The 26,740-nt window shown below is 38.9% G+C and overlaps 1 protein-coding gene across 1 annotated transcript in view; it reads left to right on the top strand.

Moving 5' to 3' along the window:
* The window catches only part of M1AP (meiosis 1 associated protein), a 113,040-nt gene that overhangs the window by 29,898 nt on the left and 56,402 nt on the right, over positions 1-26,740 (top strand). The window contains exon 4 of the mRNA XM_074230000.1: positions 3,313-3,493. Within this exon, the coding sequence (XP_074086101.1) occupies positions 3,313-3,493 (181 nt within the window). The remainder of the gene's footprint in view (positions 1-3,312; positions 3,494-26,740) is intronic.

Raw genomic sequence — 26,740 nt, forward strand, 5'->3', positions numbered from 1 at the left:
ATTTAGGTTGGAAGGGCTGAGAGAAAGATATTGGAGGAGTAGAAGAGCCATTGGATTCCTGGGCTCAAATTGAGCTGGGTCATCCTTATAACCATCTGAACTTTTACTCCTACTCACTACCCATTACATTCCCCCCCCAAAAAAGGAAGGAAGGAAGGAAGGAAGGAAGGAATTTTATTCCCAGACACCTCACTGGGAGGGCACATCAGCTAGTTATTACTAAATATTTTTAGTATATTTGGTATATTTAGATCTATTTGGACCCAAATGACTCAAGTTGAAAGTGAGGTTGGTGACTTAGCACAGCACCTCCTCACTCAAATCCAGTTCATGTGTATGACATAGCATCACCATCCTGATGTCATGGTCTTCTTTGAAAACAAAGGACAAACATCATTTGACAGGACACAATTCAAGGATTGGGTACACCTACATATGCACATATATATACCCATATATACACATATGCACACACATACACATACACACTCACAAATTCTTTTAAATTTCTACTCAAAACTTAAGTAGAAATAATTTATTTGATGGTATTTGTGGCAGTAACCATAAGATTTAAGCAGTTCTTTTTTCTCAGATAAGCAGCAAGAAAAGTTGCAGAACAGTGTGCATAAAAGTCCCACAGCAGTCAACATTGCATCATCCTGCCAAATGAAAGGATAAAACACCATCTTATTAACAGCCAACTAACAAACTCCTTTTAGAGTACTTTGTTAGGGTCTTGTTTTGCTAGTTGTTGGGCAATGTCTTCTGGGTCAAAACAAAATATGTCAGCAATTTTTTAAAAAATGAGTAATGGGGGCAGCTAGGTGTCAAAGTGGATAAAGCACCAGCCCTGGAGTCAGGAGTACCTGGGTTCAAATCCAGTCTCAGATACTTAATAATTACCTTGCTGTGTGGCCTTGGGCAAGCCACTTAACCCCATTTGCCTTGCAAAAACCTTAAAAAAAAATGAGTAATGGTTAGTGGAAGGAGATCTTTACTGAAGATCTGTAGATCTAGGTTTGCATGCTGGGGCAAACACATACTAACTGAGGGACAGTGGGAAAAACATTACCTTTCTGGGGTTCACTTTCCTCAGCTATTAGAGTATTGCCCCATTAACATCAAAGGATAATTGGGACGGCTGGGTTGCACAGTGGATGGAGCGCTGGCCCTGGGGTCAGGAGTGCCTGAGTTCCGGTGGGCCTCAGACACTTAGTGATTGCCAGGCTGTGTGGCCTTGGACAGGCCACTTGGCCCCATTTGCCTTGCAAAAACCTTTAAAAAAAAAATCAAAGGATAATTAAGGGGAATGTACTTTGTTAAGTGCTTTAAACTTTCAGGGCAGGACCTCAGAGGCCATCCACTCCAGCCACCCTCCCCAATCATCAACATCTTTCAGCTCTTTCCAAAACACTTCTACACATTCCCCACTTTTATATAGTTTTGATTCTAGTATGTTTTTGCCCGTTGACCCAAATTCTACCTCTTTTCAATTTTCCCTCATTGTTATTAGTTCTGCCAAGCAAAGCAAGGCTTATTTTTCTTCCTTTGATAGCCATCCAGCTATTTGGAATTCTCTTCCTCCATTAACCATACCCCATTCTTTCAATTAGTAAAGTCACATCAGCAAGCAATTATTAAACACCTACCATGTGCTCCGCATTCTAGGGTTACAAAAAATAATGATCCTTACTCTCAAGGAGTTTATAGTCTGTTGTGGAAGATAATTTGCAAATATAACTGTGTAAAAACAAGATACCTATAGAATACAAAGGAATTTGTAGTTTGTTGGGGAAGATAGCATGTAAATAACTTTGTTTAAATAAGATATCTATAGAATACAAAGAGTTTATAGTCTATTGGGAAAAATAGCATGCAAATTATTGTATAAAAACAGAATACCTATAGGATAATTGGAAATAATCAACAGAAGGAGAATGATGGGGGAATTCAAAAAGCCTTCCAGTTGAAGATGAGGTTTTTTTTTAAGCTGGGACTTGAAGGAAGCTATGGAAGCCAGGAGGCAGAGCTGAGGAGGGAGAGTCAGGGAAATTGCCCACAGCTGGGAGATAGAATGTCCTGTGCAGTGAATGACAGGAGAGAGGATAATGTGCTGGATCAGAGAGTATATGGAGGGGAGTAAAGTGTTAAGACTGGAAAGGCAGACTAAAAATTGAATGGATACCTTGGAGTCCCATCACCATCCTCATTACTGTCCACTGTATACAATCCAGTTAATCATAAGATCATAGGATTTAGAGCTATAAAGGGACCTTACAATCATTTGGTCTTACCTTCTCATTTTATAAACAGAGAAACTAAGACTCAGAGAGGTATAGTAAACCATCAAAGGTCATGGAGGTAGCAAGTAGCAAAGCTCAAATCCAAACCCAAATCTGTTGGTTTATAATCTAGTACTCTTTCCTGTCAAACTGTTTCTTCCCTGTGAGGTCTCAGCTGATCATTGAGGACACCCATTTATCTATCTGGTCCTCAGATCTGTTCCTTGCTGAAGCCACCCAGAATAATGTAGGGCTTTAAGCTTACTAGCAATCTTTGTATTTTATTGGAGATGTACAACAACTCCGTAGGATAGCTACTCTAGTATTTTGCCCATTTTACAGATGAGAAAACAGACACAGAAAACTTGTCCATGACCACACAAGCTCTTAGTCATTCCAAGTATAAAAAACACAAGCTGTATAACAACGAGATAGTAGGTAATAGCCTTGAATGGGATTAATCAGCTGGAGCAACAGTATACAGAGAAAAATGCACTATAAAAGGATTCAGAACTCTTCCCTCAGCACTCTGTTCTTCATGTCTGTCAAAGAAGACTTTTGACTCCCCATCTCAACTGTTCGCAAGACTAAAATAGTAGAGGTTAATATTTCTGATAATAAGAATTTCCAGTCAGTCTAGGAGAGAAGAGAACCTGAAAGCATCTAGGATGAAATAAAAGCACTCACCCTGCCTCAGATGGAAGAACTATCTTTCTTTGTACCCAGACAGACAGAACCTGATGGAAATTTCCTTCCCCTCCCCCTCCCTACCCCACATCTCCCCAGCTCTGTGAATGGACATTGTGGTTAAGTCCATTCACCTTTTAGGGTGAGTTCGATCTGATTGCTAGTGTTGGGTCTCTTCTATAGTCTACGTCTATAGTATGAAAACCTGAGTCGATATTTTAACTTCATCCCTCTCCTAGTAACCCCATTTCTAGCCAACTCCCTCCTCCCAAGTTATTCAGAAATGTGTGAGGCAGAGTAGAGGGAACAGTCAGCCCCTGATGATTTCTGTCTTTCTCTCCAGATGACAATTCTGACTTGCCAGCCTGGAAAAGAGATTGTTAAACAGCTAGAGGGAGAGTTGCAAGACACAGACATGGTGAACCTCCGAAAACTGCAAGTCACTGAGATCTCAAAGGGAGATGTCCTAGAGTCAACAGACTCACTGTGGCACAGCCAAACCCCTATGGAAGAGCTTATTGATGGTGAGTACAGGAAAAAAAAGGCATCAGTTCTGGGGATTCAGTTTAAAAGGGTAAGGATGACTTGGTTGTGATCTTTTTAAGTCTCTACATATGATGGGCCCTGCAGCTTCTGTCATGATTTAGATAGATGTTACACTTAGAACCAAGACAAAAAAGTAGTCCCTACTCTCAAGGAGTTTATAGTCTGTTGGAGAAGATGGAAACTTCCTCATTTTTTTGTTTCAACTTGTTTTTTGTTTTCAAACTCTTACTTTTTCATTATTTCAATAGTGATAGTGACTATACTCAGGAATAACGAAATGTGGTATTTTAGAGCTGGAAGGGACCTTAGGTGCTATCTTGTTCAACCCTTTCATTTTAATATGAGGAAATTGTCTGAGATAACATACCAAATGAGTGGCAGATCTAGGCACATCTCATTATTTCCTCTTTAAGGATTACAGACTTACAAAGAGATTGTCTGAATCAAACCTTTCATCTTACATTTGAGGAAACTGAGCAGGACCAGAGAAGTTAGGTAATTTGCCCAAAGTCACACAGGTAATAATTAGTAGAGCCAGGATATTAATTCAGGAACCATGATGGCAAATTCAACCACTTTCCATTGTACCACACTACACTGACTCAGTTTTTTTACTCTTGGATTACCTCCTGATATATTGTCCAATTTTCAGCCTTCAAACAGATATGTATCTGAATCATCTGTGTTAAAAATGGAATTTTCTTGCTTATCAGCTTTATGATGAGCAGTTCAGCATACTCCCCTATGGAAGTATAGGGGTACACAAAAGGTTCTGTTATCAGATGTTAGGGATGTAGTAGCAGAATCAAATTTCGTATAAGACTCCTTATCAGAACTGGGCCTGGACTCAGGAAGATCTGAGTTCAAATCTAATCTCAGAACTTGCTACTATATAACCCTGGTCAAGTCACTTGACCTTGTTTGCCTCAGTTTCCTTATCTATAAAATGAACTGGAGAAAGAAATATCTTTGCCTTGAAAACCCCAAATGAGGCACAAAGAATCGGACTCAGGTGAACAACAACCACCTTATCTTCAGATACACTGTAGAGAATTCTTGAAGATTCTCAGTAGTCTAGCTGGTCAAGTCATTCCAAAAGAAGAGTGGTCTTTTACAGAGTAGAAACCCTGGCTAAGGTTTGAGCTCAGTGAGTCAGTGAGTTTGTTGCTACCTTATCAACAACCATCAGTAAGAAAGGTAGAGATTCACTGGGTATTTCCTGTGTCCAAGGGCTATAAAAATACAGAGACTAAAGGAAGAGTCTAAAGACTTCAGTCTAGGTAGGCAGACTAGAGGTAGACATGGATAGAATGAAAGGACTGCAGAGTTCCAAGGATAACTGTCAAAGTGGTTGACTGTGCTGAAAACCAGACAGGACCCTCTCAGAAGTTCCTTCTAGACCATCCTTGTCCCTACTTTAGACAGCAAAGCATGACTCCTGATGTTCAGTCACCAAATGATATATATTTCTTCATTTGGGTTTGTTATTGTTCTACCAATGGCTTTCTTCTGTGAGAGTTTCTTTATCATAGAAACAGAAATAGTTCAAATTAAGGTGTTTAACAAAAAACTGGGAACTGTATTCTCATATCTTGGAGAATATCTATCCTTTTTATAATCAAAAATAGAAGAGTGATTCTCTATTGATGATTTTTTTCAAGTAATATCCTTTTATTGTAATATTTTAGTTGATTGAATTGAGACCCAGAATAATCCAGGGCCAAAGTTAATCAAAAGAAAGTAACCTAATCATACATATTGGAAAAGTAAACAAAGAAAAAATATCTGTAACCCAGATCATGATATGTTGGATAGGTAGCCCACTGAAACCATTGTTCAGTGTATCCATCCTAAACAGGTGCTGTACTTGGGCAGAAAGAGGGCAGACAGTCTCATTAAACTGGGAAGTATTCTACTTCCCAAACTCCACATTCATCAAGAGTTGTAAGGAGGAAGTAATGGAATGAGAGATTGAACAAGAGCAAATATGACCTGTTTCCTTTTATGTAAGATAGAAAAGTTGTATCCAGTGATCTCCAAGGAAGCTTCTAGATTTCTATGTTACTAAACTAAATACATTTATCTTTTGGATCAGTAAATGCAATTGATCACTGAAAGGTCATTTTCGATGAATTCACATTTCATGCTCATGAAAAAAAAATTTGATTTTGCAGCCAAACTGTACCAATTTCCCCCACCCCCTTATCTGTAAAAATGCAGTGGGAAAAGCAATGACTCTGAAGTCAGGGGACCAGAGTTCAATCCTACTTGTGATGCATACTACTTATGTAACCTTGGGCAAGTCACTTAACTTCATTAAGCCTTAGTTTGACCATCTGCAAAACCAGAGTTGGACTAGATTGCCTTCCAGCTCTATGATTTTTACTTCAGGGTCCAGTTCAGATGCCATTTCCTCCATGAAACTTACCCTCCTTAAATGAAAAAAAAAAAAACCTTTTTGTTCTTCTGAACTTCAAAAACACTAACAAATAGGAACTTCTCATATGACAAAGAACAGAAAAAGAGAATTGTTTTTTTTAGATTAGTTCCAAGTTGCCCTACACATCTGTGTTACCCTCTGAATCTCCTTCTGTTTTCTCTGTTCATTTTTGACTTTGATCTATTTATTTATTTTTGAATTTTACAATTTTTCCCCTAATCTTGCTTCCCTCCTCCCACAGAAGACAATCTGTTAGTCTTTCCATGCTACACATTGATCTAAATTGAATGTGTTGAGAGAAAAATCATATCCTAAATGGAAAAAAAGAAAATATTAGAGATAGCAAAATTACATAATAAGATAACAGACTTTTTTTTTAATTAAAGGTAATAGTCTTTGGTCTTTGTTCAAACTCCACAATTCTTTCTCTGGATACAGATGGTATTGTCCATTGCAGACAGCCCCAAATTGTTCCTGATTGTTGCAATGATGGAATGAGTGAGTCCATCAAGGTTTATCATCACCCCCATGTTGCTGTTATGGTGTACAATGTTCTTCTCGTTCTTCCTCTGTTCATTTTTTTAAAAAAACATACTTCATTAATGGTCTTTTGAGAGGGGAGTGTATGGATCTTACTTATGTGCTTCAACATGAATTCTCCTTCTCAAAAAAGTTTTTTTTTAAGTTTACCCATAAAACAAGTTAAGATAGTTGAGCAAAACAAATCCATACATTGACTGAGTCCAAAAATGTTTTATTTTCCTATACTTCTAATCTATCAGTTATGGATCAAGAGGTAGGAAGCCTGCCTCATCAGTGGTTCTCTGGTCATTTCATTGATCAGTTTTTTACAGTGTTGTGGTCAATGTATAAATTGTTCTTCTGTTTGTGCTCTTTGGAATGGGATGAGAGGAAGGAATTGATTCCCTTCACTACCCCCAGGGGTTGTTCTGTTCATTTTCTGTTGATTTGATTCAGCAATCATAATGCTATTCAACTAAGCAAAACATTCAGCACCTACAGCACATTATGTGAGATACTAAGACTGCAAAAGAGGAAAAAAGATTCATTCCTAATACTGTCAAGACATCTACAGTCTTTTAACACAAGAGGAAATAAGACATAAGGGAGAATATGAGAGAGACTTTTATGGATATCTCCCTTGCCCCTAAGAAAATTTAAGGAGAGCACCAGACCTCACTTTCTATCACAGAACAATAAGTAACAAAACTTTTTTTATTGGTTAAAGTTTAGAAAAAATTGAGCAGTGGGATTGATTAGGACCATGAGATCCAGAAGTAAATGCACATAGTGTCAGCTCATATAAAGTTTTCCCATATTTCTACAGCAGTTCATATAAGTTTTACCAAGTTTCTACGTCAATTCATTTAAGTTTTACCAATCTTCTCTAAATCTGTCCCCTTTTTCATTCTTTGTAAAACAAAAATATTCTAGTATATTCTTACACCAAACTTTATGTGCATCTCTGAATTACAAGTGAGATCACATATGTTAAGTCTTGCAAAGCTAAAAGTGTCATTTAAAGGCTAACTATGATGATTAATGTTGTACATATGAGTCCTTCCTTTTTGCTTTTATTTTTGGGGGGTCTGGGTCAAAAGATCTACGCAGTTTAGTGATTTTGGGAATTTAATTCCAGAACAAGTCCTACAATTATGGGACCAACTCACAGCTCTACAAATAGATTGTTATTGTCCTGGTCTTCCCACTTCTCCTCTAACTATTGTCATTCTCTTTTTGGGGAGGTGGAGGGAGAGGATCAGCTTAAAGGTGTGAGATGGAATCCCATTTCTCCTATATTAATGATTGAGAATATTTGTTAATATGGTCATTGATAGCTTGTTTTTCTTTTGAGACTGCCTATTCATATCCCTTGACCATTTTTCTGTTGGGGAATGATTTTAGTTCTTTGGATTAGATCCCTATATATCTTAAGTATCAGACTTTTTTCAGAGAATCTTGCTGCAAAAATATTTTTTCCTGGTTAATTGTGTCCCTACTAATTATAGCAGTATTGATTTTGTTTGTGCAAAACCTTTTTGATTTCATATAGTCAAAATTGTTCCTTTTATCTCTTGTGGTCTTCTCTATCCTTTTTTTCATCAAGAACTCTACCCTTACCCATTGTTGGAAAAAGTATCTTCCTTCCTTGGTCCTCTAATTGTTTATGAGGTAACCTTTAGATATAGGTCAGGTATCCATTTGAGGTTTATTGTGGTATATGGTTTGAAGTGTAAATCGAAACCCAATTTGTAGCAAACCAATTTCCACTGTTCCAGCTGTATTTATCAAATAGTGTGTCCTTATCCAGTAGTTTCGATCTTTGGATTTATTGAATACTAGGCAATTATGTGAATTTACTTCTGGATCTCATGTTCCTAATCTGTCCCTAGATCAACTTTTCTAATCTTTAACCAATATAAAAAGTTTTGTTACTTATTGTTCTGTTAGTAGGTCTGATGCTCTCCTTAAAATTTCTTAGGGACAAGGGAGACATCCTTAAAAATCTCTCATATTTTACCTTATATTTCCTTATGTGTTAGACTGTAGATGTCTTGTCAGAGCATTAGGAATGAATCTTTTCCCCACTTTTGCCATCTCAGCACCTCACATAATGCAGGTATTAGGTACTGAAATAAATGTTTGCTCAGTTGAATAGAATTGCGATTGCTGAATCAAATCACCAGAAATTGAACAGAACAACCCCTGGGGATAGGGAAGGTAATCAGTTCCATCCTCTCAACCCATTCCAACATTTGGAGAGAGATGAAATCAGACTGATGACTATTAAGGACAGTATTTTTTTAATTAAAGATTTTATTTGAGTTTTACAATTTTTCCCCAATCTTACTTCCCTCCCCCCACCCTCCCCCATGGAAAGCAATCTGTCAGTCTTTACTTTGTTTCCATGTTGATCTAATTTGAGTGTGATGAGAGAGAAATTATATCCTTAAGGAAGAAACAAAAAGTCTTAGAGATAACAAGATCAGACAATAAGATATCTGGTTTTTTTTCTAAATTAAAGGGAATAGCCCTTGACCTTTGTTCAAACTCCAGGACTCTATCTGGATACAGATGATAATTCTCCATTGCAGACAGCCCAAAATTGTCCTTGATTGTTGCACTGATGGAACAAGCAAGTCCATCAAGGTTGAATATCACCCCCATTTTGCTGTTAGGGTGTACAGTGTTTTGTTTTTCTGGTTCTGCACATCCCACTTAGCATCAGTTCATACAGATCCCTCCAGGCTTCCCTGAATTCCCGTCCCTCCTGGTTTCTAATAGAACAATAGTGTTCTATGACATACATATACCACAGTTTGCTAAGCCATTCCCCAATTGGACATTTACTTGATTTCCAGTTCTATCAAGGACAGTCTTGAAAGGGAAGGGGAATCTAACCAGAAGGGGAATAGCTAGACCCAGAAGCCATGCTTTGGAGATGGAGGTGGAGGAAGGTTAGTGTGAGAGGCTAAGGGGGTGAAGTATCAATTGACTGTAAGGATGTAGTTCCAGGGAGACACCACCCTAACTCCCCTACTCTCAACCTTCCCTAAATCAAGGGAAAACTTTTCCCATTGGCAAGGAAGCTAACCCAACTATCTGGGTTATCTTATCTGCTGCCATCTCCCTTTACCCAACTGCCTCTGCTCAGCTAGTCCTGGAGTCCTAGCCTTGTTTTTAACATGGATCTGTTTTCGAGAAACTTCTGACCAGGATCTTTGGATTACCCTGGGCTTCCTTCACACCCCCACCAAGGAACTGTGGGCTCACAGCTACATGGGTGAGATCCTAGGAGCCTATCATACCCTCCAGGAAGATCCAAAGCTCGCTTAGAACCTGCTTCTGCCCTGAAGGACAGAAGTTGGAATCCCACCTCAGATACTTGACACTTATTAGCTATGTGATATTGGGCAAGTCATTTAACCCTGATTGCCTCTCATCCAGAGTTGCCCATTGTTTTGATTCATGTCTAGCCACTGGCCCCAGATGGTGACTTAGCACAGCAACCCCTCTCAAATCCAGTTCATGTGCTTGTCACAGCATCATCTTCCTGATGTCATTGTCTGCTTTGAAAATGAAGGACAAATAACGTCAGATCTAGTTCTATAGAAGATGTTCTCATCCAATAAAGGTTCATATCCCATAATCACATCAAGTTGATAGGGGAAGGGGCAGCTGGATGGCACAGTGGATAGAGTATCAACCTTGGAGTCAGGAGGACCTGAGTTCAAATGTGACCTAGGAACTTAATAATTGCCTACCTGGGTGACCTTGGGCAAGTCACTTAACCCCATTGCTTTAAATAAATAAAATAAAAAGTTGATAGGGGAGCTCATCCAATTGATTCATCAAATCAGGTTCCCCTCATTAGTTCTACTATGACAAATAAGATCCCACTTTTTCTCAGCTGTAGGACAGAGAGAATCTAATATTGAAATGACTCTCTAGGAATAGAGTGAGAGCTTTTTGCCTCTGCTCTTTGAGATATCTGAGGAAGATTAAGGCCATATTCCAAGGCTGGTCTCACCAGTTCTCTGTTCATCATAATTAGCTTCTTAAGAGCAGGGTCTGTGTTATCTCTATAGTTGTATCACAAACAATGAGCACAAGTCTTTACAGACTTGAGTTGAAAAAAAATAGAAATAATTTCCTTAGAGTTAGATGCTGAACTTTTAGAGTAAATACTGATGAGAAGAAATTGAAAAAAAGAGAGATGATTGAAAGATGAGAATTGGAACAAAGGTTAGAAAATTTGCCACTCCTATTCACCACTACCAATGGTTCATTCAGAAAGGTCTCCTTACCCAGGATATGATGCACAGCTCTTCAGCCTCTTTACTTGGTACTTATGCTAATAGAGCAAGTCAACATAACTATTAGTTGGCCCTCCAAATCTCCCTTTCTCTCTTTTCAGACCAGATCCCATGCATAATTAACACCTCTACAAGATGAGTCACTGATACTAAAAATCACAGACTCCAAATTGGCAAGGATCTAGAGGTCATCTAATCCAACCTGCTGCCCTTTGGAGATTGAGGAGCCTGACCACTCAAAGCAAATGCAGCAAAAAAAAGATGGGAAGGGAAGGAGGGAAGACTATGAAATGTTTGTTTTGTCTAATCACTGCTTAAGGAAGCAAGGAAGATGGGAAGGCAGGAACTTGTGATGGGAGGAGGAACATCCAGGTGACCTCTAAGGTCTCTTCAGGTTCTAAGGAGCCTGATTCTAAACTAAAAAAAGTCCTTTCAGCAACATCTTACAAAATATCTTCAAGATTTCAAGTTCAGCTGGGAGAAAGGGGGAGGGGAAGAAAGGATCATAAAGCTCTGGACTTTATAGTGATTTCATTGGATCCTCACAACAACTCTTCCACATAGGTGCTGTTATCTCCTGAAGCAGACTGAAGCTAAGTGACTTGCCCAGGAGGCACACAGCTTTGTCAGTATTTAAGGCTGGATTTGAACTCAGATCTTCCATATTCCAGGGCCAGAGCTGTATCCACTGTGCCACCTAGCTACCAGGATGATAAAATTATTACTGTGGGAGGCAGTCTTCTTGACTGACATCTAGTCCAGTGCTCTATTGGCTAGGCCAGCACACCATTAGCTACAGTAGGCTAACCTCTGACTCCTATTTTCTTCATCTCTAAAGCTGGGTTAAGAACAACTACCTCCCAGAATTATTATGAGGAATAAATGAGATAATATATGTAAAGTGCTTTGCTAACCTCAAAGGGCTATGTAAAATACCAGCTACTATTATTTTCATGCTTAATATTATTATTATAGTAGAAAATATCACAGATTTTAGAGTCAGGTGAGATAAGTTTGAAACTGGTTCTAATCATCTTTCTGATTCCCATTTTCCCCCTCAGCAAAATGAAGATAAGAATAATACTTGTATTTTCATATACATGTTGACAGTAATGAGATTACAGCCTCAGTTAAAGGCCACTTCCATTTTCAGACACCCTCCATTATTCTATTGTGCTCAAATCTGTCTTCTTCTAACTTCTAAACTTTGGGCTTCTTCCCTCTCAGAAACTACAGTGACATGATATGCTTTCTTTCATGTACTAATCCTGCAGATACTTGAAGATAATGATTGCCATCCTTGTAAATCTTTTCTTTTCCAGAACAAACACTACTAGTTCCTTCAACTGTTCTTCATGTGCCATGGTTTCTAGACCTGCCCCATTCTGGTCACCATCTTTGGGATGCCCTCCAGGCTGTTGGTCTGCCTTCTAAGATGGGAGACTTGGCTCTGGCCACAATGCTCCCTGTGTCTATCAGACCAGAGCTGAGTACATTGTCTTCATCTCTCATAAAAATGTAGGACATACATAGGACAGAATCACTGAACACCACTAGAGATATCATTTCTCAAGTTGACCTAATCCATTAGAATCATAGGATTTTGGAGCTGGAAGAAACCTCAGAGCTCATCCATTTAATGATCTTCTTTGATATTCTGGCAACCAGCTCCAAATCCAGACTGTGATATTTATTGTGTAACTCAGCTTCTCTCTTGTCTTATCCAAAGAATATCAGAGAGATTGTCAGATACCTTCCTGAAATCTAGATACACTGTCTTACAGCATTTCCTTGGACTCCCAGTCAGGTTATTCTGACAAAAAAGGAAGTGAACTTGAGCAGGGAGTACTTCCTAGGAATTCAGAGAATCTCAATAAAGCAACTTTTATGTATAAATGTAGGATTTAATGGGCTTGTGTTTTTAGGGCCTGTTAGCCTCTGGCAGCCTTGTAGGGACTGCTTCAATAATGGCACTCACCACCTGGTCCCACTCAGAGCTTGGGTGGCAGACAGCCCAGAGTACACAGCTCTCTTTTCCTCTGCCAAGGGGCACAGAGCAACAAAGTTCCAGAACCCTTGGACAAGAGCACATCACAGGGCAATGCCAAGCTCTGCTAACAATTCAATTGCTGCCATTCAATGTGGAACAAAACATTACTTTCTCAGACTGAAGGAGGGATCTGAAGACTCCACATCCATGGGGGACAGGGTGGTATTTAGTGAGCAGTTCCTCTTCTCTTTTTGGCAGTTGCAGAGCAGCCCTACTTGTCTACAAAGCAACCTCTGGGCTTTTCCTTTTGATCTTCTTCACCTCTGCTATTTCCCTTCCTTTCTCTTTGTATGACCTTTTACTTCCTCTTCTTGTCTAAGAACAGAATGAAGTTTTCTTTAGAAATGCTAAGAATTCCTTGTTTATTCATAGAGAAATTAAATTCAATCCTGACTGGAGGCAAGTCCTAGGATTGTTTCTTAGGATTATTTCCCTGGTTATTTGTTTTTTTAATCATTCTAGCCAATGTGACATATTAGTCAGCTATCTTTATGGTCAGACTCCTGACTTGTTAAGTGCAAAATTAATGCCAAACTAGAATACTAAAAATAAGAAAAAATATACCATTCAAGTAAAACAACTGCAGCCTGACCAATTTAAAGACATTTGAGACATCAAAAAAATGTATATAGGAAAGAACATTGACACTAATTAAAACAGTTCTGTACATAAAGGTATAAATATTAGCTATCCTCATATGGAGACCAAAAGGGCCTAGAAACTACTTCAGTCAATGAACTTTCAGCTTCCTGAAAGATTTCAACCAAGGTTGATCATTTTCCTTGTTTGTCATTTTAGCCAATCTAATAGGTGAGTAAAATGACAAAAGAAAAAAAAGGAAAATGATTGATGTTGGAGAAGATATGGAAAAACTAGGACATTAGTTCATTATTGGTGGAGTTGTGAGCTGATCCAACCTTTCTGGAGAGCAAACTATGCCCAAAGGGCTATAAAATTGTGCATACCCATTGATCAAGCAACACTGTCACTGAGTCTGTATCACAAAGAATGGGAAATGGACCTATTATGTAAAAAAAATATTTATAACAGCTCTTTTTGTCTTGGCAAAGAATTAGAAATTAAGGGGATGCCTATCAAGTAGGAAATGGTTAAACAAGTTATGGTATATAAATGTGGTAGATGAATAGAATACTATTGTTCTTTAAGAAAACACCAGCAGTTTAAGACATAGAGAAAAGTCTGGAAAAACTTACATGATGCTGAGTGAAGGCAGCAGAATTGTGTACATTCACAGCAACATTGTGTGATGATCAATTATGATGGATGCAGCTCCTCTCAGCAGTTCAGAGATCAAGGACAACCCTGAGAGACTTGCTATGGACAAGGCCATCCATGTCTAGAGAAAAAAACTATGGATTCTAAATGAAGAGCAAAGCATACTAGGTTCACTTTAAAAAACTTCTTTTATGTTTTTTCTTTCTTTCTCATGGCTTTTTATTATTATAGTAGAAAATATCACAGATTTTAGAATCAGTTGAGATAAGTTTGAAACTGGTTCTAACCATCTTTCTGATTCCCATTTCCCCCCTCAGCAAAATGAAGATAAGAATAATACTTGTATTTTCATATACATGTTGACAGTAATGAGATTACAGCCTCAGTTTTGTTTCTTCTTTCACAACTTAGCTAATATGGAAATATGTTAAACAAGATTGTACACTATATAACCTATATCAGATTGCTTACTGCCATGGGGAGGGGGAGGAAGGAAAGGAGGGTGGTAGAAAAATGAGGAACTCAAAAGTTTACAAAAGGATGAATGTAGAAAACTAACTTTGCATTAATTGGAAAATTAAAATAAAAAGAAACAAAAAAGTCAAGGACAACACCTGCTTAGATCCTATAAGTCTAAGTCTAGAATATATTTAATTGTAAAGTTTTATGAAGGATAGTAGAAAAATATGAGTCATGGTACTTCTTGGAATAAGAAGCAGTAAAGAGAAAACAGGTTAAAAGGAAAATTGATAAAAATTAAGCAAAGTAATCTCAAGAGTTTTATAGGATGAAACTGAAAGGAGAACAAGTCAACAGCCAAGGAATGTAAAATAACAGAAAAGATTTTAATAATCTTGAGAAACCATGATTGGCCCCACAGGAAGATGGATACTATACTGTTCTCTACACAGGTCTTCGGTTTGATCAGGGCTCATTCCCAAAAGGGTGCAAGGAGAAGGTCCATGATAGAGTTGACATGGTATGGAAGACATTCAAGGATTGATTCTCAAAAGCATTAGAAAGAGAAGATCCCAAAGGCACAGAGAAAATCATGCATCTTATTACCATCAAAATAGGTGACTGAGAGAATATTAATAACAACTGACCTATATACACAATTTTCAGAGATTCATAAAATTTTTATGAGAACAATGTACACACACAACGAGGGTATTCTTGATGAGGGCATTTGAATTAAACCAAGAAGCTTTCACAGTTATTATTCAGAGTAGACCACATCTTTAATATAACACAATTGACATAAAAATATTTAGAATACAAGATCCCTCTGAGTTTACTATTTGTTGACCATAAAAAAGCCTTTGGTTCAGTAAAGCAGATATGTTAAATACCAAGACTCCTGAGGGCCCCTGAACCAGATGTAAATGTCATTGGGAAATATTTAGAAGATAAAAACAAAAGAATATAGATAAAGTTAAGATATGATTTTCTAAGGCAGTTTAGCATCCTTATTTCTGAGTTTGCAGCAAAACAAACCAACACTGCAAAGGCTTCTCTCCAACAAAATATCTTTTGTGGACATGTCAGAATCATCCACAATACCTTGAAAATACCAAAATAACTCTGATCAGCAGTATTGTAGGTTGAAACTGAAAGGAGAACAAGACACAGACAAAGAATGTAAAATACCAGAAAAGATTATACTGTCTGCATTAAACAGAGATATTTGCTCATCAAATGTATTTGCCACTGACTCACTCCATCCTGTCTTACTTGGGAGTAAAAATAGATATATCTGAAAATTACCTAGTTCAGTTTGATGCAATATTGAAGTGGTTCCCAAGAGATTTCACATAACACAAATTTCTCAGTAAAGTATTACTGAAATTTCACATTACTCCCCCCCTTACATTCTGTGTTTCAGTCAAACTGGGTAACTTGTTCTTCCTCATTTGACATTCTCTCTCCATCTCCATACCTTATATAGATTGATTCCCATTCCTTCAAAGACCTCTTTCTTTGCCCCTACCTATGGTCATTTCTATCTCCTATCAAGGCTAAGTAAGCCCTGGGGCTACCTCTGACATGAGCCTTTCCTAATCCTCCCTGTAGATAAGAGTCTTCCTTCGAGAATTTTCTTTGCATTTACCTGGTATATATTTTGCAGATATTATTGTACTAGTAGAACCAAGCTTTGAACCAATGCAAAGTGTCTTCTAATTCCTGGCAATTCTGCTAGTGAGTCTGCTGCCCCGGGCCTTTCCTCACTCCAATCCATTCTCCATTCAACTGCCAAAGTGATTTTCCTAAAGTGTCAACCCAACCATGTTAGTCAAACTCCAGAGGTTCCCTATCACTTCTGCGATCAAATACAAATGCCTTTCTTTGTGGTGCCAAGGATTCCATAACCTACCTCCCCTCCCAGTATGTGCACACACACACACACACACACACACACACACACACACCATTCAAACACACACATATATACACTACAACAAACATGCACACAACACACATACATGCTGTATGCAATACATACCCATACAACACATATATACTGTATACAACATGTAACATATGCATACAGCACATACACAATGCACATGATATATGCATATATACACAACAGACATACACACAACATATACACATATGCACAACACATGTGACAGAGACACACAATACACATACACGTGTCAGACATGCACTGTATGCATACACATAACACACACCCACATGGCACATGTGACACATATGTGTGCTACAGACATACACCACACACAATATGCACGTGCCCACACAACACATATAACACATACACACAATATGCACAATACATGTGTGCATATGACATGTACACATACACAACATATATGCACATGCAACACATGCTCAACACATGCACACCACACAAATATGTATGCAATACAATGCACACAACACATGCACATGCCACACAGCATACACATGCATCCATAAACATACATGCATGAAACTTATGCAATGCACACATAAAACATGCATACACACAATGTGCATATCCATACAACATGTGAGATATATACAATGCATGCACATGACACATACACACAACACACATGTACCACACGTGTCTACATGTGCACAACACCTACAATACATGCGATGCATATATACTACACACCTAACACTGCACAATACACACAGTACACACATATACAAAACACATACAGCATATGCAATATACAACACATATATACCCATACACCACATGCAAAATACACTGCACTCAGCACATACAGTATACATGAATACACACAGCACATACAACACACCAGACACACACCACACCCCCAACACAACATATATACACACATCATATGCAACACATACAACACCAGGCACATACCACACCCCCAACACACTGCATGCAACACATGCACACAATACATGTACCTACATGCACACAACATGCATACATGCAACACAAATGCTCGGCATACAACACTCTCATACACACAACACACACCATGCGCACAGAACAGATGCAACACACAACGCACATTCTTACACATTCCCCTCCAGCTGTGACACTGGCTTCCTGGCTGTTCTGCAAATAGGACAGTCTCTCTCCAACTCTGGACCTTTTGGGGCTGTCTTCTGCACTTGGAATGCTTTCCCTTCTCATTTCCACTCAACTTCCTTCAGGCCTCAGTTAGACTCCTCACAATTCTAGAGTCCTCCCTCTTCCAATTATTTTTTTTCCTGTATATAGCTTGTTGGTCCTTTTCTGTTTGTACATGTTTCTCCTTAATTAGACTGTAAACTCCTTGAGGACAGGGACTGAGTTTTGCCCCTTTTTGTAACTTCAGTACTTAACAGAGTGCCTGACATTATAAGCTCTTGATAAAGGTTTATCAACTAACTGATTGATTCAGAAGAGTTTGAATGATTGCACTAATTTTACACACACAGGAAAATAACAAGCATTTGAAGAATGCCTTATGTTCAGATTCTGGCAGATAGGGGGGTGGACAGCCTACACATCTCCTCTGTTGGTGTGTCTTATCAGAGACAGATGAAGCAAAGACTTTAGTTTTCAAGAGAGGTCCAGATTTGGACAGGAGGATGAGATTGAGCTAGGGCACCTTTGAGAAATTGTACCGTTCTTTAGTGGCTCTAAGATTGAAACAAGCCCATTTTTAATACTTGTAACTTTCCTTTCTTACTGATGTCATGAGTCATGAAATACCACAGACCCATATGCATTTAGATTGCATATTTCCCAAAGGTAATAGAGAAGAACATGCTAGGCATAAGTAAACTAAAACACATTACTATGAGGAAATACATAAGGGAAGTGGTATGAAGGAAGTCATAATAAAAATGTATAATCAGGAAAAAAAGTAGATTGACCCTTTATGAATAGTGAATGTAAAAAACAACTAGTGGACACTCCTTCCCCAGTTCTGGTGAAGCTCCAGCTCTTGCCCAATTGGATAAATTCAAGGAGAACTCTACAGAATGAACTAGTAGCAGGCTAGGACCCTATAGTGGTTTGAAAAAAAATTCAAAAAATCAAGAATCTTTCTTCCTTTCCTGCCCACTATTTTCACTTCTAATCATCCCAAGTCAACCATCTATCACAAAACTAGCACATATCTCTGCCATTTGCCCTGCTGCTGCTTTCCATCTAAAATGGAGTCCCTCTGTCCTGAAGCTTTAAGGATCATGATCCTTTCTCTGGGAAATTCAATCCATTTAGCCTTGGAACTTCATTGTGGGCCTGGATTGTCCTGATTTGTGGGCCAGTAAGAAATACCTAAACCCCTAGATAGAGCTGGCTAGAGATTATACTTCACCTTCCTTCTAAATGAAAATAGGGTCTGTCCTGGCCTCACCTCATCCCTGCTTCCTTCTCACCTCTTGCTCTGGAAATAATCATTAGGTTAGTATTGTCATGGCTATTTGAGTCAAATTCTCTATAGAGCTACTTATTCTCTCTGAGATTACTTAGAGCAAAATTTCCTTTTCTGCCATCACTTCCCTTTATACATTTCCTCAGTAAATAAATGTTAAGGTTCTTGGGGGGGGGGGAGAAAGAGAGAGAGAGAGGTGGGGGAGGAGAGAGGAGGGGGAAGAAAGGAAGGAAAGGAAGGGAGGGAGGAAGGAAGGAAAGGGGAGGGTGGAAGGAAAGAGAGGGAGACAGAGACAGAGACAGAGACTGGCTAAACTAGGAGAACTGAAAGCCATTCTGGTAGACTTTAAAAGGATGTGAAACCAAGGTGGTGGAACAAAAGGGAGAATGAGTCTAGCTGGGAGATTCCAGGGGGACTTCGGGCATGGCTGGTGATTGTATCACACTGGAAGGTAAACTTCCTCTGTCAATATACAGGCTATACCGGGAAGGCTGAGCTTTCCCCAATCCTTCTCCTTTACCCTTTGAAACTTCAAAGAGTACTGTCATCTGAAGCTTTCACAATGCAGGACTCTTAACACCACAGCAGCTTCATTGCATCAGTGGCCAGCCATGGCTGTGGCTTATAGAGCCCCTGGCCTACTTCCCACCTATCCTTACTTTTCTCCCAAAGACCCCAGAGGCAGGAGGACAATTAGGACAGAAGTGATCCATCTTACTTCTTTTCCTTTGCTCTCCTTAAACCCTGGTTAATAATCTAGATCTGGTCTTAACTTTAATTGTGACAGCTAATAGAGTAGACCCAAATCTGAATGTACAACCAGGAAATATTTTTAAAGATCATCTCATCAAGTGCCCCGATTTTGTAGAGGAAAAAAAATAAGTCCCTAAGAGAGAAAGTGTCTGCTTAAGGTTACACACGTGGAAGAGAATATTCAAGAGTTTAGGGAAGGTTAGCAACATCCAAGGTATGATCCTTGCTCCTCCTCTGGCCTCACATATGGGGAAGTTGGCCAAGTTCTACTTATGTCTGTTTCTAGAATAGCTTGCCTTCTTCTCCATCCTCACAGCTATCACCTTCTTTGAGGCATTTATTAACTCTTTCTATCTTAAACATTCATAGCTATATATTTCTTATGACATTTAGCACATTGGATGAGCATTCCTGAAGCCCATACCAAAGCACACACTCATCCCCCAAGCAAGTGAAGAGCAAATAAGACTTCTAAAGAATCCTGAGGATTGAAATGTAACTCCCAGGAGTAGGCTGTTGTGTTAGGGAATGCCAGGACCTGGAGTACATCCCAAGGCTAGATTTTCTTCTATTCATACCTGCCCACTAGAAGCCTAGCCCTAATCAGTAGTCTTCTCCTGAAAACAGGAAGCAGGAAAGGTCCTTTTAAACCTCTTCCATAATCCCAGCCTTTCTATAGAGCATGAGTATGAGTACTGAATCAGCATTGGAATAGGTTATCTAGGTCTAACTACCACTGTTGTTGTGTGCCTCTCCTAGCTCCTTAGTATGTCATTTAAGACATCCCCTGACCCCTCAGATAGGTAGAACTAAGCCAGATTGTCCAGGACCACTAATGCCTTGATGCCATTTCTTTCTAATGTCAATAATAAGAATTCACACTTATTTTCACTTTAAGGTTTGCAAAAGATTTCATAAGCTTTAATATACATCTTTGCACTTTTTAAAATTATAGTTCATGGGACAATGAGGTTTAATATAGAGAATTTTGTTTTATAGATAATTAAACCAGTTTACTATTCCACTTCTCTAGAATGACCTTCTCTCAGACTCTCTGAATACTACTTATCCTGGAAACATCAGCTTAAATCTCACATCCTCCATGAAGCCTTCTGTGCCTGCTGTCCCCCCCCCCCAGGAATCATTCTTCCTCTCCATGGAACACATTTGGCACATGTTATCTCCTCTTTCTGTATATATCTAGTATTCAGCATTATCTATTCATGTACTTCGCATCCTCACCTAGACCATAAAGGCCTTGGAGAAAGACCTCTTGTCTCTCCTGTAGCCTTGTTGGACCCAGGGCCAGACCTCAAATAGACTTTCAGTTAACTTGACTACTACCTGTGTTGCGTGGAGAGGGCTGCAGGCCATGGACCTGGAGAAACCCCTTATACTCACCTGTCATGAGATCCAGGGCAAGACAATTGCCCTCTCTGAACTTTAGTTTTCTTATCTATAAAAATGGGAGATAATATTATTTGTTTTTCTGAGACTGAATCTCCCTATCTCACTAAGGCCAGATGTGCAGTGCTTACTCACTGGCCTGGCCCCAGTGCTGATCAATCTATCATCCTCAGCCTCCCCAGTAGCAGGGACTACAAGCATGCACCACCATGCCCAGCCTGCCTGCTTTCAGATCCCACACTTGACAAATCCAAAGTTTGGCTCTTTAGAGGATCTTGCTTCTTCATGTCTTCATACAAAGCCTTTCATGTCTTGGCTCAGCTGACATTCAGCCAGAACTGCCCTTTTTCATGCTCTGAGAAATGGACGCTTTGTCTAAGGATGTGGAAAAACCAGCACTTGCAAACAACAAGGATTCAGACTTAGTGAAGTCTTTGTCCTCACAGTGGGGCATGTGGCTTTGGGTTCTAAGGAGGATACTTAAGACAAGAAAATTTGCCAAAGGCAATGCCCTATTATATCACCCTTCTCTTCCCAATCTTCTCTGCAATAGAATCTGTTCATACATACTTCCTTCTAACTCTCTTTGCCTCTGATCCTCCTTTCTATTCTATTAGAAAGAACTAGAAAGGAAATGTGAACAACCATTTATCTCTATGAACTTCCAAATTTGAGGCTTTTATGGGAGGCTGCAGCCATGACCAGAGAAACTTAAATTCCCAAATCTAGTCCTTATGTGTATAAAGATAGTTTTTTCATAAGTATTGGTATAGGGATTACTCTCTCAGATTACTCTGTTTTCTAAGTATCAAGTATTTATTACACACCTGCAATATACAGGACACCATGTCAGTAGACAGATCTCCCATGAGAGTCCAGCCACAGCTTTCACAGATAAATTCTCTTCCAGAATTGTGATATATATTTAACTTAGATCAATGTATACCATGGAAACAATGTAAAGACTAACAGATTGCCTTCTATAGGGGGTGGGGGGGGAGGGAAGCAAGATTAGGGGGAAAAATTGTAAAATTCAAATAAATAAATAAATAAGCATGATGTGTAATCTAAAGGACATATGCACAGGACTTGTTTTACCATTGAATTTAAAGTCTTTCTTCTTGAAGATCATTCATTTATTTCCCAAGAATAAAGAGACAACATGGAGCTTTTCTTTGAACTAACCCAAAAATCCAGTTACCACCTCCACATACAACTTGCTCACTTAAAACTGAGCCATTACATAACCCTTTTCTTCTCTATCAAATTATGGAATTCTAACATCTCAATGTCAGAAGAAACTTTGTGATTTCATCTTGTACAGCCTCTTCCTGAGCCAGTTTCCTCTTTATCATCCCTGATAAGTGGTCATCTAGCCTTCCCTTAAGGACTGCAAGGAATGACCCAAAATGGCTCATTCTTCACTGTTAAGAAGGAGGAAGCTAGGATCGGTGGATAGAACACTGGGTCTGAAATAGTCAAGGCCTGAGTTCACATGTGGCCTCAGACCCTTACTAGGTGTGTGACCCTGGGCCAGTCATTGAAACTCTGTATTCTTTATTCTACTAGAGAAGGCCATAACAAATCACTCCAGTATCATTTGCCAAGAAAATCTCAAGAACAGTGTACTATGGTATACTATGGTCCATGAGGTCATGAAGAACTGAAACTGTGGACTAAAAAGTGTGAATTGAGAGAGTAAACCACAACATCATTAGGAAGTTTTCCTTCTATGGAACTAAAGGAACTGTCTTCTGAGTGACAGACTTTTAAACACATGAAGCTAGCACTTTGACCCCATCTCCCTCAAGATTTTTCCTAAATGTTCTCTTCAAAATTCATTTCAAGACATCCTTCTTTCAAAAGCCAGTTTAAGATACACCCACATGTGGTGATTCCCATCAACAATTATAGCAATACTAATACTGGCAGAATATGGGCAGGTTAATATTGGACCTGTTAATCCCATTAGGTCTTAGGCTTTGTGGGAAAGAACTTCGCCTTTTATCCTCCCTTTGCTTCCTTTGGAAACATTCTCAGTGTTAATGCAGGCCTCAAAATATAGTATTGCTCATTCCTGGCAGACACAAGGATCCAAAGGAATGAAAGAAATCTAAGCTGATTTAAGTGGTTCATCCTAGATAACTAGATAATTTCCTCAAACAGTCTTCCCATTAGACCAGGACTTGCAAGTAATCTTCATCCTCTGCTTGAATTTCCATCACTTTCTTCCTGGGTACTGATCTCTATCCCTCCCCCCTCCCAGTATGCTCTTCTATCAACTTCTCATAGTGTGTGTGTGTGTGTTGTAGTCTAACATCTCAATAGAGCCTACTAAGGTCTTAAGTTTGCTTTCTTTATTTGCTGAGTTTGGGGGCACAGACAGATAGATGTCATAGCCTTCCTTTGGGGAAGACATGTCTGACATGTCTCTCCGGAGTGGTTTTTGTGGTATATTCTGGAAGAATATAGTCTATCCAGCACCAGCACCTCTAATAGTTTGCCTTAGGATCTGGGCAAGGTGTACTCCAAACTGTTTCCTCACTAGAAGGAAAGAGTCTGAAAAGGGGATTGCTTGGAGCAGAATACAGAGCCTCTGTGGCCAAAATTTCAATCTGCCTTCCTCCCAGCTCTCACTTCTTCCAGCAATGTCCTTTTCTATTTATAAATAATGCAGGGCCCCCATCAAAAGCTTGTCATTTCTCTTTGTGAGCTGTGCTTGCATCTAGTTCATTGATGTAATTGCTGCTTTTAGCCTTTAGCTTCCAGGCTGAGCATCCCTGGCCTCATTCCTCCCAGGAAGTTCCTTCCTGACCCCCCTCCCCCCACACACACACTCTCCAACCCCACTTTGGCTCTCTTCTAGTTCATTTATCTCAGAGGAAGGGCTCAGATACCTCCTATGCTTAGTGGAGTTGTTTCTTCTTTGCTAGTTCCTAGGTGTTCTCATTTCTGGGCAGTGTTGATAAAGAAAATATGAAGTCTCTCTGAGAATATAAGGAGTAGAGAGCCTAGGACCAGGAGAAAACATGGTCCTTCTACACGCATTTCACCTTGCTCCCTGACTTGTCATATAAGGAATGAACCTGGGGTGTAGCGTTGGAGCCTGTGAATACCATCCAAAAATGATTTTCTAAGAAAAAAAATCTTGAGAAAGGAATTTTCTCAGAGACAAAATAGTTCAGTCCTCTTCATCAACCTTACCCCCCACCCTGAGATGATCAGACTGAAGCACTTAGAGAAACTCAGATCACTGCTATTCCCTGTTTCCTTAGAAAAATGACTCCCAAGGTTACATGTGACTGCCAAGGTCTATGAATCTTCATGTCCAATACAAAATGAGAAATACATTCAGCTTCTGGAGAAAATACTGCTGCTTAGATTGGGGGTGGAGGAGAATGGATTCAGGGATGAATTGTGGTGAAATTACTACTGAGAACCTTTGTTCTGTGTCTTATGCACCCAAGAAGAAAGTATGACATACCAAGGCCTAAGGGTTACTTCCCTCCATTTCCCACTACTGAGGTTCTGCTCCTTGACCATGAGGCCCTCTTTTCTGACCCCACCACTTCCCCCTTTCTATTTATATCTACTATTGCCCTTTGTGTTCTTGAAGATGAAGCTACAGATAGGGATTGTTCTCTGCCAGTCTGAGTAACTGAAGAAACTGTGACCATAGTAAAGAAACTAATTTCTGTGCTGCAAGCACAGAGACTGTCCTTGGGGCTTCAGATTCCGCCCCTTGTTTCAGGGCCTGGCACTGCTGATGACTCTGCCTTTGTCTTAGAGCAGACCAGGGCTGGAGAAGCTGGGTGCCAGTTGCCTGGTGTCACATCATTTGGACTTGGAGTATTCTACTACAGTCTGTATAAAAAGAACAAAGAGAATATAAGAAACATCCCCCTGCCCCCAACCAGGATCAGCCACAAGGTCTATCTAGCCTAGGATTCTGTCTCCATGGGGGACATTGAGTTAAATATAGGTTTAGGAGAGGGAGCTGGGGTGATGCCCTCAATGATATCAACCTCCAGTATAAATGATGCGTGTGCTTCAGTGAAAAGAATTAGGAGTCATAAGACTTCAGTTCAAATCCTGCCTCAGGTTTTCCTTTTTTTCAGTTATGTGTCTTCTTTTTATTTTAATAGTATCTTATTTTTTTCCAATTACATTTAAAGACAATTTTTACATTCACTTTCAAAAATTCTTGATTTATAAATTTTTCTCCTTCCCTCCCCCTTCCTAAAATGGTAAGCAAATTGATATAGATTATATATGTACAATCATGTACATATTTCCATATTAGTCCATTCCATATTAATAAAAGAGGAAACAGACTAAAAGGAAAAAAAACATGAAAAAAAAAGAAAGTGAAAATAATATGCTTCAATCTACATTTAGACTCCATCAATTCTATCTCAGAATGAGGATAGCTTTTTTCCATCATGAGTCCTTTGGAATTGTCTTGGATCATTGTATTGCTGAGAATAGTTGAGTCATTCATAGTTGATCATTGCACAATGTTACTATTACTCACAGACTTTTCTAGCTATTTGACTGTGAGAAAATCCCTAAAACAATGAAGCAAGCCTCCTACCTCTTGGCAGAGAAATGATAGAACTAGAAGTCCTGGCTGAAATATGCAATTTCAGACATGGCCAATGTATAGATTTGAACTGCTTGCTTATATTTTTTATTATAAAGAAGGGCTTCTGCTTGTTAAGAATTGAGTTAGCAGAATGAAGATGTTTTTGTTTTTTTAGGTTTTTGCAAGGCCGTGGGGTTCAGTGGCTTGCCCAAGGCCACACAGCTAGGTGAATGAAGCCGAATTTGAACTCAGGTACTCCTGACTCCAGGGCCAGTGCTCTATCCACTGTGCCACCTAGCTGCTCCAAGAATGAAGATGTTAGAGATGGAAAAAAGAATATTGATAAAATTTTTTAAATGTACAAAAAAATAGAAAATTTCAGATAGGGATACAAACAGGGAAGTTTTTTTTACTGCCATAGTAAATCTGATATATTCTTTTAAAAAATAGACCAAGTTGAATAATTTCATGGTTTCATATACAGTCCTCTATTTTTCTTTGTGTAATGTTTATTTCATTTATTATTAAGTTCATAGTAACAAAAATTGTTTTTAAAGTACATAAAGAAGGGGAGAGATGACTTCATTTCCCTTTCCCTCTCCAAGAAGAAATAATAATATTTGAACTACCTCATTTATAGGTTTATTATAAGGAAAATGTTTTGGAAACTTTAAAGTACAGTACAAATAAGAATTTGGAGAAGGAAATGATAAACCACTACAGTATCTTTAAGAAAATCCCAAATGGGGTCATGAAGAGTCAGAAAGACTTAGAACAATTGACAACAACACTATTAAATAAGGGTGATTAATGTTACATGAGTTCCCCACTGGACCTTGGAACCCCCTTTACTAACCACCCAGTGTTAGTATAGGACATATAGGTCATTTATAATTATATAAATACAGATTAAGTTTCTATCTCATGTATTCTCTTCCAGTAGAATAGGCAAAAACCATAAATCAAACAGAAAATCATATAATTAAGACCAAATAGCAAAGTAAATAACAAGAGAAAATGAAGGAGCAGATTCATTCTCAACCTTCCACCCTGA

This window comes from Macrotis lagotis, chromosome 3, assembly GCF_037893015.1.
Source record: "Macrotis lagotis isolate mMagLag1 chromosome 3, bilby.v1.9.chrom.fasta, whole genome shotgun sequence".
In the NCBI taxonomy this organism is placed as follows: Eukaryota; Metazoa; Chordata; class Mammalia; order Peramelemorphia; family Peramelidae; genus Macrotis; species Macrotis lagotis.